Here is a 13,462-nt window from a genome sequence, read left to right on the forward strand (position 1 = left end):
TACTATTGGTTTTGTCAGGTGCTTCATGCTATACTAAAAATAAATTTCTACACGACATAATTTACCAAAGAAAAGCTTTATCTTAAGAAATATGACTATTTATAGCTGACTCATTATGAAAATGAAACGAAAAAATTATGCCCCTTCCTACCAAAATATGTACAGAATTTTAACCAATGACATGTCTGGGATGTATCTCAACTGTTATTTCAGGGTGCCGTATATTTCTAGCTTATCTCTATTAAGCAGAACAAAAAAAGGAAATATTAAGAAACGGCTTACTCATAAAAATTTAAAAATAATTGCCCTCTTTTTGGTTTAAATTCTATCGCAAATATTTTTCCCAAAAAAATGTTGAAATATTAATTGCCATTATCGATCACAATTTTAGCAGGCAAAATATAATCTACTAAGAAAAGGGAATCATCAGGGAGGGAGAGGAAATGGGACTGTAAATTGTATTATCAATATAAACATGGCCTAAAAACTTTGGGTACTTTTGATATTCTTTTTTAAGGTTAATTTCACTGCCAATTTTTCTTATTGTGGATCAATTTATTGCCCAATGTCTTATCCTTTAGATCCTTGGGAATCATACAGGGCAAAAATAGTTATTTTTCGCAAATCCAAAGCCCTGTTGTATCATATTTGTTCATTTTTGATTCCTCTTTTTAGAAATTCAAATATAATGCTCGAATAAACTTTACATAGTCTCTCTTTTTTTCAGATAATTAAAAAAATGTTGGATTTTTGGGGGAGCATGTTCTAGGGCGACATATTAACCCCCCAAACGAGGCAAAAATTTAAAGTATAACTTTTTAAAATGATAATGATGCCCATATAAGTAGCATACAAATCAAAACTTTATTAATTGAAACAAGAAGTTATTGTATAACATGTATGACAACCAAAATAAATCGAAGCATAACAAATCAGACAGACCGACATACGAACATTAACAAAGTAGAGTAGCAAAGCGTAATATGGACAATGACATACTCACATCTTAAGACTTTGTCATGGAGATGCTTCGCTTATAACCTAATCGTTTTGGATATCAATTTTCCAAAAATTAAGGAAATATCAAATATTAGTTATCATGTAAAATTTCCATTAAAAAGGAAAAAAATCGAAACTCTTTACAGTGCATATAAAAATGACATCATACAATACAAATAACCAATGATAGGCCGACACACACAGACCAATGGAAGGCCAGTATGATGTCATCCTAAAAAGCTTTAATAAAGTCATCAGATGCATTGACAGACAATCCGTAGTTTTAGATTAGCAAAGCTAAGAACTAAACTTAAAACAAATTAAGGAATACTTTAAATCTTGTGCTCAGTGTAGATAACTCTCTATAGAAGATAGAGAGAGGAGAGAGAGAGGCTGCATAGTTAACCATGTGAAGAAAAAACAACAACATAAAAAAGGTATTAATGCATTCATTGGCGTCAAACTTTGTATTAGGGGGGAAGTAAATAATCTCGAAAGGGTGAGGGGGGGGGATTCTAGCATTTGCAAATGGTAAATTGAAAAATATTTTAATAGAAGCTGTCTATAGAACCTATAAAAATGACGTTATACAATAGCAAAGTACCAATGATAGGCCAATAAACAAACTAAATTACCAACGACAGGCCAGTATACATTTTGTTTGACCAATGGTAGCCAGTACGAGGTCATTTTTTATAGATACTACATATAAAAGGCTTCATTGAAAAAATTGATTAATCCTAAAGAATCTCAAATACCCCCCCCCCCCCCCCATGCATCCCCCACCCCCTTAAAGGTGATGGTCTTTTGGTGCGGCGTATAAAAAAGTGTTTATCAGGCAACCAACCTTTTCACTGCACGACTAAAGTTCTTTTTGGGTAATGGGTTTCCTATTCGTCATAAATATATTTCAAAGGCATTCCTATAAATTAGAATCAAGTCAGTTGATCTTTTAGTTTGAGATAATATCCAAATTTATTTTTCTTTCTTATTAAAAAAGATGGAGATAGGAAAATACCTTTAAAAAGAATCTTATTAATCACCGAAAATGTCTAATCTCATTATTTCATATTTTCAGATCAAGGAATTATTTTAAAGATTGGTTTTAAAATCAACGGACAAGACAGGGCTCCTGTCTTAACTGGGTAAGTTAGCTATAGATAGATAGACCAGATATTCATAGGGATAAGATAATGGCCGATAAATTCATGTAAATCTCAAAATTCCCTTTTCTATAGATTACATTTAATGGTTGAAACGTTTAGACACTCAACTTTATTTATCAACTATCAAAATTCATTAAAAGTCCCTAAAGAACGTTATTAAAAACTTTTGGGACCAGTGTAATAAACAGCCCATTTTCCTCTTCCTTCCTGTAAACAGACAGATAGATAGATAAATAGATTTGTAGATAGGCCTTTGGTTTTACAAATCAGGTAAAATTTTAGGTTTTTCCTCCTTCCTCTTCCCAGTTTTACCCTAGAAGCAAATTTAAATCACCACCCCCCCCCCCCCTTACATAAAGATCTTGTACCTCCCCCTAACCCCCGAAAAAAGTTACGACTTGCTTGACTCTACGGATATAATGAAATGCGGAGATGATAACACAACATTGTCGTCCTTGTGGATATTAAGAATTCTGAAATCATATTCCAGATTCTAATTACATCCACAGATATGGATATATACTTACTGAAATCATATTCCAGATTCTAATTACATCCACAGATATGGATATATACTTACTGAAATCATATTCCAGATTCTAATTACATTCCCAGATATGGATATATACTTACTGAAATCATATTTCAGATTCTAATTACATCCACAGATATGGATATATACTTACTGAAATCATATTCCAGATTCTAATTACATCCACAGATATGGATATATACTCACTGAAATCATATTCCAGATTCTAATTACATCCACAGATATGGATATATACTCACTGAAATCATATTCCAGATTCTAATTACATCCACAGATATGGATATATACTAACTGAAATCATATTCCAGATTCTAATTACATCCACAGATATGGATATATACTAACTGAAATCATATTCCAGATTCTAATTACATCCACAGATTTGGATATATACTCACTGAAATCATATTCCAGATTCTAATTACATCCACAGATGTGGATATATACTCACTGAAATCATATTTCAGATTCTAATTACATCCACAGATGTGGATATATACTCACTGAAATCATATTCCAGATTCTAATTACATCCACAGATGTGGATATATACTCACTGAAATCATATTCCAGATTCTAATTACATCCATAGATATGGATATATACTAACTGTAGATAAGACAATTCACGATAAATAGATTAACAGACCTCAATGATTATAAACAAAATTGTACCTTCTGTAGGTTAGAACGTTTAACTGAAAAGTTAATAGTTAATAGCTAGTTAATAAACAACCCTAAGGTTTAATTAAAGTACCCAAAGTTTTTAAGTCAACCAACGAGAGAAGTGTTAAAACTTTGGATACCAGTATAAGAGTAAGTCCAATGTCCCCTTCCTTTCTGTGTATATTTATCCCCACCCCTGATAACTACATGGCCTAAACATGACTTGAATTTTAGTTAGAATATTAATTCTAATTCTTACATATTGTTACAACTAGGCACACAGACAAATGGGAGAGGGGGGGATGGGAAATAATTAGTAGAGATTGAGTATGAAAGACACTTAAAGTCTAAACAGATAAACATAGTTATTTCTCGCATCGTGTTATAAACAACTTTCCGTGGATATAGAATGTACAATTATAATATTAAAACCAGTTTTTTTAGCCCCGAGGTGCCGAAGGCACGGGCGGAAAAAACTGGTTTTAATCTTATGATTGTACATTTTTATATTCGTAGAAAGCTGGATATAATACGATGCTAGACATAGTTTTTTCGTATGGATGAGAACTGGTTCCTATCCACCGGATTCGAATGAATACGAGAAAAACAATTATCAATAAAATAACAATCAAGTTTTGACACTTCTCAAGTGTTCGTGTTTGTTTGTTCTACCGTTTGATTTTTTTGATTGAGCTTCACATTTATGTATGTTGTCATCCATGTTAGTTTTGATTTCTTATCTATATTCAATTAAAGGAGACTAGATATTTTTTCAAATTGTCATAAAAAAATCAATGCTAGTAACAAGTCATTTTAACCTATAAGGGAATAAATATTTATACGCTCTCCATATTATGCTTACGAGATCTTTATAATTATAACCCCACCTGTTGTATCAATTCTAAGTACGTTGAGTATGTTCATTTGATTTTGAAAAAAGAATATTAATTTAAGAAGAAAAATACATACCATAAAATATTATTAGAGGTAATGCCCCTAGAGGCCTTTACGGGCCCTTAAAGTAAGCGTAAGGGGGGAGGTATGTCCCTTTTTTTTTAATTTTAGTTTTTTAAAATTCTCAGGACTACTGCAAAGCAGAACTCTATCAATGTAGCAGTTAGCTAGATCCTTTGGTAGAGACAGATAGACAGACACCTAGACATCCTGTTGCTTTTATGTAAGGATTAAGCTAAAATAATTTTTCAGCTTTCACCCTGGGCGGTCACCAGAGCAGAATATTTCATGAAACCCTCGTCTACAAGGTAAATATAGATAACTGTATAAATTAGCCAATAGGAGAACAGTAGAGGTATATTCCAGACATGGTTGAAACATTTTACAGATCTTGGTAGGAAAGGGCATAATGTTTTCATTTCGTTCTTATTATGAGTCAGCTAAAAAATGTCGCATATCTTAGGATAAAGCTTTTTTGTTTGTAAATAAATTCGTGTAAAAATTATTTCTTCCCTCGTCAAAGGTGATGCATATGACAAAACATAAAATAATTTAGTTACGAACAGTTAAATTCTTTAGGATATATACAATTTTTCACGAATAATAAAATAAAAATCATTAAATTATTTTCTTTTTTCCAGAATTAACACCGGGAATTCATTTTAAAACTTTTATTTTCCTATCCGTGGAAAGATCTCCATGATATTATGCAGCAAATTACTATTCCTTACTTTTTTTTAAAGTAATTTTTTCATTTACTTAGAAAAAAACCTACTATAAAACTTAAAAGTCAAGTGATTCACTCTGTAATTTCATTTTTAAGTTTTGTATCATTTTTAACGGGGTGAATTTCAATTGAAAACAACTGTCTTTATAGTTGTACTTAGTATAGGTCTTGAATATCAGAATAGGGTACTGAACATTTTTTGAATTTACACAAAAATATTTGAGAAAAAAAATAATCATAGTTTTCCATTAAAATTACGACATTTTGAACAGCCCTTTATTTACTGAATCTACTGTTCAATCTATTCTAGAAGTTAATTGTTTTTTTTTATTTTAACTATAGTTGCATAGTTCAGTTTACCAATTACTTTAAAATCTGAATTTATGTTTTAGGTTCACACCAATATGTCAGAATCATGCCAACCTGTGATAGATATTGGTAAGTAAATACACAGCTACCCGTGGTTCAACCTGTGATAGATATTGGTAAGTAAATACCCGCCACCGTGGCTCAACCTGTGATAGATATTGGTAAGTAAATACCCGCCACCGTGGCTCAACCTGTGATAGATATTGGTAAGTAAATACCCGCTACCGTGGCTCAACCTGTAATATATATTGGTAAGTAAATAACCGCCACCGTGGCTTAACCTGTGATAGATATTGGTAAGCAAATAACCGCCACCGTGGCTCAACCTGTGATAGATATTGGTAAGTAAATACCCGCCACCGTTGCTCAACCTGTGATAGATATTGGTAAGTAAATACCCGCTACCGTGGCTCAACCTGTGATAGATATTGGTAAGTAAATACCCGCCACCGTTGCTCAACCTGTGATAGATATTGGTAAGTAAATACCCGCCTCCGTGGCTCAACACTTTTGCATCCGCTTATCGTCGGGGAGGTGGTACGGTTTTGCCTAACACCGTGTCATAATTAAAGACGTTAAAAATGGTTCCTACTGATGCTATGTCAGGTGCAAAACATTAATACATAATATAGTAAAGGGGAATGCATTTGGCCATAAACAGGTGCATTTCATTACCATAAATAGTTAGGACTTCTCAGACAAAGGTCGTGAAATCAAAGGGTTGTTTGTCTGTTGGATGTTACTGAACCTAATATCCTTGGGTGTTAGAGTATAGCATCCTATTAAAAGCGGATGATGCTCTGAATTCTCTAGATGATCACTTAAAATCGAAGGAGAATCCCGCCCTTACAAGGTGAGGTAAGAAAATACACAACTCAAAAAGACTATGAGGAGGATTTGTATTCTTTTCACAGGATAAAAGTTAAAGTAAAGAAGGGAATCTAAGACTTATGAACAAATATTTTGCTGCAAAAAGCAATTTCTAACTTTGTGTTTAATTTACTTAATGCATAAAGAAGGCAGTAAAAAGCTGAATGTCAAATCCTTTATAAAATATCATGAATAGAACAAGGACAATCAATATGCTTAGGAATTATTTCTAGGTCACAACTTGGATCATTTACAAAGATTTTGTTAAACATTGTTCTTACCTTTATTTCTATTATTGAATTGTTATTAAAACTCAAGTTCATCTTATTTACTGAGAAATTAGATTTGGTTTCTTCAATTGCTTATGGAAAAAGCTTTACAATGTCATAGTTCGATTTAAACTTATCTTGAACACAGTAATAGTGTCTGACTGATTATGACGTAACAAAAAAAATTAGCCAATGAGAGGCAACTATAAATTTTACCATTGGTCAATAACGGCCTCTCATTGGCTAATTTTTTTTGTTACGTCATAATCAGTCAGACACTATTACTGTGTTCCTTATCTTAGATTAAGTATTTCATAACTATAGAGTAGATATGCTGCATATAAGGATTCATTCAGTTTTAGAATTATAATTGAGATTAATTTCTTATGGGAAGCTGTAAACTGGCTTTTTATGTTATTTATGCATGAAATGAAAAACTTAAAGAAACAAAGTGTATTTAGTTTATAAATAGAGATTCAAGGCCTTAAGGACTAACTTTTAAGACAATTTTAGATTATTTTAGCTTTTAATTGATTCTATACAAGTTTAAATTTAAGAAAAATGGTTTCTAAAATTTTTTATTCTATTCATAATGATTTTGTCACTGATGATAAGGTTTGAATTTTGAAATACCCAATTCCCCTTCCAAGAGAGATTTAACAAAATTGACAAAATATGCTTTTATTAAGATGGCCGTAAGGCAGATCTGGAAGAACCAGTTTTCAAGAGTGTGAGCAAACCAGTTTCTCCGCACCAACATGCAGCTGCAGGAATAATTATTATTTCAATTAGATACATCAGATTAAATTTCTACCCTACCTGAACATCAAAATTCATGTACTACCTGTACATGCAATTGTTTGTATTGTACATGAATGAAGAGCTATGTACTACCTGTAAATCCAAATGCATAACTGCCTGTACATGAAAAAGAATGTACAATCTTACATGTAAATATTTGTTTATTTGGCGCTCCCAGGTCCCTCCCAGAATAGAACGTCTAAACGTATGAAAATAGAATTAATCGTACTTCATGTACATTTGAAAATCATGATCTTTAAAATCTGTATGCATCTATGAAGTGCCGGTAGATCTTTCTTAGTAAAAACTGTTGGCATTCTATTGAATTTCAATTTCTATCAATTATTTTTTGTGTCAACTAGACTCAAAATAAACAAAATTTGTGAAAAATTTGTAAATAATGATTACTAAAGGCGGGGAGACAGCAAGAGACCAACAGTCACAGAGTCCTATTTTCTATACACCGCAGGTTAGGATATATAGATAGATAGATATATAGATAAGAAACCAGCAGTCACAGAGTAGACTCTAGTTTAATGTACAGCAGAACTTCTCGAAGACAAATGAGGATTAACGTCGCCCTTTTCATAAGAAAAAATATGGACATTAAAATTGTCTGCAGAATTAAAATCCGGAAAAAGGGATGATTAAGTGACTTCGCGTGCAAAACGTAAGCCCTATAGGCTATTGGCGAAGCCCATAATAAAAAGAAAGAAATAGTTTAATGGAAAATAGATCTTGAAGATGAAAAATATATTTTTAAAATGATGTTATTGTTATAATTTTCATAGTTTCTAAATCTTTTCAGTTCTAATCTTTATGCCAAATGAATATAGAAAGTCTAAATCCCTAATTCCTTACCAGGAACACAGTTTTAAAACAATCCGATCACATTATTGGCCAGAAGTGTACAATTTTTGGTACAAAAGCGAAGTTAGTTTTCATTTTATTAGTATCAGTAATCTATAAATAATTGAATTTCATAGGATTTGCTTTGGGATATTAAATCGTTCAAAAATAACGTCGTTCGTATTATTGGACGAATTATCGTGTTTGATTTACCATCAAGGGCAATAAATCTACTTTGTATTGATTCAGACCCCAAAGACAGAAAGCCCGGCAAAATTGACATATTTTTTACTTTTACTTTTATCCATTGGATTTTACAAAGAATAAGGAAAAGGGAATTGTGAAAGTGTTTTCTAGATTTATGAATACAATATTTCAGTTTGGATTGTGGATTCTCTTTTTTTGTGCAGCTGCTATATAATTCTTCTATTCTTATTTTGCGTCAATTTGTGGTATTCGGCAGCCGTGAGCCATGTCTATGGCAACCCTGACCTTGGTTCGGAGAAGGGCCGAGGGCCCTCCCCCGAGTACTGGGGAAGGGGTCAGCCGACCCCCTCCCTATGCCTAAAATTAATGATAGATTTTGACAGCCTTATTATGGTTAAGCTGTATTGTTAATTCCCCCCACCCTTTCCAGGGATGGGGGATCATTATTGCCCAAACTGATTATTGTATATGTATTTATATTGATTCTGTTTATGATTACTTATTCCAATCTGTGTATTTATTGTTTGTTGTATATAACTTTAGTAAACCTTAGACCCTGAATAAAGGAACATCTGAATAGACTCTGTTTGTTACTTAGTGATTGCTAGAGAAGCGTAGCTTCTCTATAATATATGTGTCCACGTCTGTTCGCACTGCCGTAGTCATTTGAACTCGGGTGTCTGCCATTTAACCTAGGCGGATACCACAAATTCATCAGAGTCCATTTAATAGAAAAAGCATATTATTTATTTCTTATTAAAAATGTAATTTTTAGGAGACCTATTCAATAATTTTATGCAACCTATTTAGAATTTCCAAAATTGGGAAATACCAGTTTTGTTGGCCTGGTACTTCAGCAAACTAAACGGGAATAAATTACATAATATCTAAGTTTACGATCTGTGGAAAACGGATGCAATACACAATAAATATTTTAGAATTGGGAAGGGAATTGTAAAACAAGGGTCTTTTGGGCTGTTTTTTACACTAGCTCCCAGTCCCAAGGCTTAATAAATTTTTCTTATTTGTTGGCTTGACAACTTTAGAACTTTTGTTGAATTTTGATTGAGTAGTTCATTATGTTAAGTGTCAAACGTTTCAACCAATATTTGTAATCTACAGAAGGGATAGATAATTTTGGTAACTTAAAATGGGTGATTTACATAAATCCATCAGCCAGTGTCTTATCCTTTTAGATTCCTGATATTTATAAATATTTTTCAGAGTTATGACCTGGTCTCTCCTGGACGGGGTTCCCTGGCCCGCCCCACCTCACACATTGAGGTGAAACTCCCCTGGTACAAAAGTATCACCTGGAAGGTAATTATCTATCTATCTATGTCTTATTTTTTTCCGGTGCTTTTCCTAAAAGTGACTATTGAGCTCTTAAGTCTCCCCCCATTATTATTTTTGATAAAAATTTAAATTAAAGGGGTGTAGAACTTTTCCTATTCCTAACTCCAACTGGTGAAAAGCCCTATTGGGCCTATACCTGCAGTACTCCAATCCTGCGGAGATACCCAGGCCCTTATTATTTTCAATATATTTCAAAATTACCAGATGGGGTGGTTTTAGACATTTTGAGAGAATATGCCGATTATCCACATTTTGGTCTATAGGATAGATTAACCATGTATCCTATAATCTATTTGAGAATCCATTATTTTGTTTCTATTTTATTAGATTCTATTCTATAATACCTATCTAATTATCCATCCATTTCATTATCCATCTCTCTATCTACAGTTTTGATTATTCTTTTGTCAATATGTTTGATTATCTATCTGTCCAAATAATATATTATCTATCCTCTCATTTCTACCTGGATTGTTGATAAGTGGTTATTGAAAAGCTCTTCATAGTGCCTATAAAAAATGACGTGATACAATACAAATGACCAATAATAGGCCAATACACAGACTAAATTGGCAATTGCAGGCCAGTATACATTTTAATTGACCAATGGTAGGCCAGTCATTTTTTATAGGCACAATAAAAAGCTTCAGTAATTGATACACAATTAATACACATAATTGTCCTTGATATATATTTTATGTTTACATCCTTGTTGTTTAGGATATAAGGGATATAATACCATCATTGATAATCCTGTTTATTGGGTTGTGTATAATGATTCTGGTCATACCCTATGCATTCAGCTCAGTCATCAAACAACTCCAGCAGGTAAACACTAAGTATGCACATCATACCCTATGTATTCAGCTCAGTCATTAAACAACTTCAGCAGGTAAACATCAAGTATTATGGTCATACCCTATGTATTTAGCTACATCATGTAACATCTCCAGCAGGTAAACACCAAGTATTATGGTCATACCCTATGTATTCAGCTCAGTCATGTAACAACTTCAGCAGGTAAACATCAAGTATACTGGTCATACCCTGTGTATTCAGCTACATCATGTAACTACTCCAGCAGGTAAACACCAAGTATGCTGGTCATACCCTATACAATCAGCTCCATCATGTAACAACTCCAGCAGTTAAACATCAAGTATGCTGGTCATACACTATTAAGATATAATGATACACATCCCCCTACTTCATAAAAAAAATTATTGGGCAGAGCCTTTCTCTAAAAGCAGCTGACAAATCTTATTTTTCTAATAATTAATAAGATAAAGAAAGATCAGTATTTAACATTGGCAGACTATATAAATACAAATGTTTTGATTAATTCATAGCAAGCAACTTAATTTATTTTATTTTAGGAGGCTGAGATAAAATCTAGGGATGAGATGGACCTAAGAAATAGAACTTTGGCTGAAAATCAAGATCAAACATGAACAAAATTAATATTTAAGGCAGAATTTTTATCCTTACCACCTATTGAAATGTTTTTTGTTCCAAGGCATTGTTTCACTTTGTTTTCAAGTATGCTAATTAATTGAGCTCTAAATTATATTTAGATCTCTGAATTATATTTAAGACAGAAAATGATTGAATTTAACAGTCTAAAATTTGTTTTGAATATATTGTAATTGTTTACTAATTATAAGACTTTTTAATTATTTTCAATAATTTAAAATAAAATAATCTTCAAATTAAATTGTCTTTTCTTTGTTCAAGATAAGACTACATAAATAAATACATCTAAAATCTTATAAAGATTTGATCATTTTGTTTCATATTACTTGATTAAAATATGAATGCTATCCTCAATCTTAATTAATTTTATAAACAGAATTTAAGTCAACTAATTTTTCATGAAAGGTTCTAATACTTTTTTTTCTAAAGTCTAAGTAATTAGTTAAAGGTCTTTAGTTCCTAATAAAAGTTAAAAGATCTTATTTGCATTATCACAATAGAAGATTTGTTCGTTTTTGAAGAATGAATACTTCTATTATGATATTTCTTCAATACATTTGTTCAATTTAAAGAGATATTTTACAATGAGTTTAATTTGCAAAAATGATCAGCTAATGGACAAATCAAGTGTAAAGCTTCAATAAATAAACAATTGAAAAAAATTAAATGTTTGGTTATAAACTTGTAATGTTTATTGTGTTAATAAAAAAAAATAGGCCCCAACCTTATATTTAAAAAACTAAGGTTTTGATTACATAGTATACATTATCATGAGAAGTAAGAAAGAAACTGAATTTTATATGAGAATATGTCTCTTTAATATTGGTGATAAAGCATTTATTTTGTAAAGTATGTTATTCACAAAACTAGACACATTTTGCATTTACAAATTAATGTAAATTTGTAGATAATAGTTTTAATTTAGTTAAGATTTATATTTTTTGATTGTTTCGATGTGAACTTTTAGTTGGTATCAAAGTTTTACAATTAATGTTTAATCTACAATATAGATTGAAAAGCTATTTTTCTGCATTGTTTCTTAACCTAAAACCTTTAATGGAATTTATAAATTTATTTTTTCACTCATAATTTAGAAATAATATGTATTTTTTTATTCCCTTCTTTTTTTAATTTGAAATAGTTCATTGTAAATATTTGATAATTTTTAATATTCCATGGAATAAAATAGTTATTATGAAATGCAAAATCAAATTTCAAATAAAACTTTTAGATTTACGCCGAGTCATAACTAATGACGTTAAAAATGGTTCTTGGTGTGTTGCTATGTCAGACATTAAAAGAGTAGTGGAATGTATTGGCCCAAATCAGGCGCAACTCAGTACCAAGCACAGTCATGATTTTCAAATCAAATAGTTGGTTGTCTGTTGCGTGTTCATCAACCTAATACCCCGGCCCCAATTTAGTTGTTGGACCTGACTTTAAAGTGTCATGAACATCAACCTCATTGTGCTAAGAAATTGAAAGGTAATGTGCAATTGAGTTTTTTAATCAACAAAACTAGCTTTTTTTTTAATTCTTTATTCTACTTAAATTGATGCAGCTAAAAAGTAATTTAAATAAACACTAATATGAAGCAAAAACAGCAAATGTAAGTAAACTTTTGTAACAAATTTAAAATATTTTTAAATATTTGTTTCTCTATTCAATTGTTAATACTATAATATTTTACTGAAGTGTTTTAAATGTACAAAAAGATAAATTTCAACTTTTTAGACAACCAATATTGAATTATTAAGCACACAGTTACTGACTAATAAGAAAAACTAATTTGCTTTTGAAATGCCATAGAGTGATAATTTTTAAATGGATTTCAAAACTATGTTGGAATAATATAAAAAAATATTTACTTTAAAGCCATTTTTGTACAAAGCTTAATAATGATAGAAATATAACATTTTGTCTGTATGATTGAGGACATAATTACAAAGAAAGTAAAAAAGCTTTTTATTGAATGACATGAGAAGAAAAATTTTAAGTTTGTCCTGAATGTGTAATGCATGATGTGATGTTTAAACATACTATAGTTGAAAGTTAAAATGGTTTTTAAAAATTTATTAACTTGTGTGAATGGAAATTAAGAATCTTTTGCTCAAATTACAGTTTTAATTTATTTGTATAAACAATCAATAAACATTAAAAATATAATTTTTTTTATTCAATAATCATAAGAAATAAAAGTTACA

The 13,462-nt window shown here is 31.1% G+C and overlaps 1 protein-coding gene across 2 annotated transcripts; it reads left to right on the forward strand.

The window, feature by feature from the left end:
* The first annotated feature begins 725 nt into the window (after positions 1-725).
* On the forward strand, positions 726-13,424 carry LOC145306590 (uncharacterized). 2 transcript variants are annotated; one of them, XM_080148793.1, is made up of 10 exons: positions 726-795; positions 1,349-1,436; positions 2,078-2,144; positions 4,590-4,645; positions 5,457-5,502; positions 7,262-7,340; positions 7,785-7,842; positions 9,654-9,749; positions 10,506-10,613; positions 11,162-13,424. In XM_080148793.1, the coding sequence occupies exons 5-10, from the start codon at positions 5,469-5,471 to the stop codon at positions 11,234-11,236; spliced, it is 450 nt and encodes a 149-aa protein (XP_080004919.1). In that variant the 5' UTR covers positions 726-795; positions 1,349-1,436; positions 2,078-2,144; positions 4,590-4,645; positions 5,457-5,468; the 3' UTR covers positions 11,237-13,424. The 2 variants fall into 2 exon arrangements, with proteins under 2 accessions (XP_080004919.1, XP_080004920.1); XM_080148794.1 differs by having other exon boundaries at positions 1,354-1,436.
* The last annotated feature ends 38 nt before the right edge of the window (positions 13,425-13,462 follow it).

Source organism: Acartia tonsa, chromosome 14 (assembly GCF_053477335.1).
Source record: "Acartia tonsa isolate MP-2025a chromosome 14, ASM5347733v1, whole genome shotgun sequence".
Classification (NCBI taxonomy): Eukaryota; Metazoa; Arthropoda; class Copepoda; order Calanoida; family Acartiidae; genus Acartia; species Acartia tonsa.

Bases quoted from the DNA above. Each gene is read 5' to 3' on its own strand.
- LOC145306590 (XM_080148793.1), top strand. From the start codon at position 5,469: ATGTCAGAATCATGCCAACCTGTGATAGATATTG. The intron at 7,843-9,653 runs GTTAGGATATAT...AATATTTTTCAG, and splicing joins CTATTTTCTATACACCGCAG to AGTTATGACCTGGTCTCTCC. The intron at 9,750-10,505 runs GTAATTATCTAT...CTTGTTGTTTAG, and splicing joins ACAAAAGTATCACCTGGAAG to GATATAAGGGATATAATACC.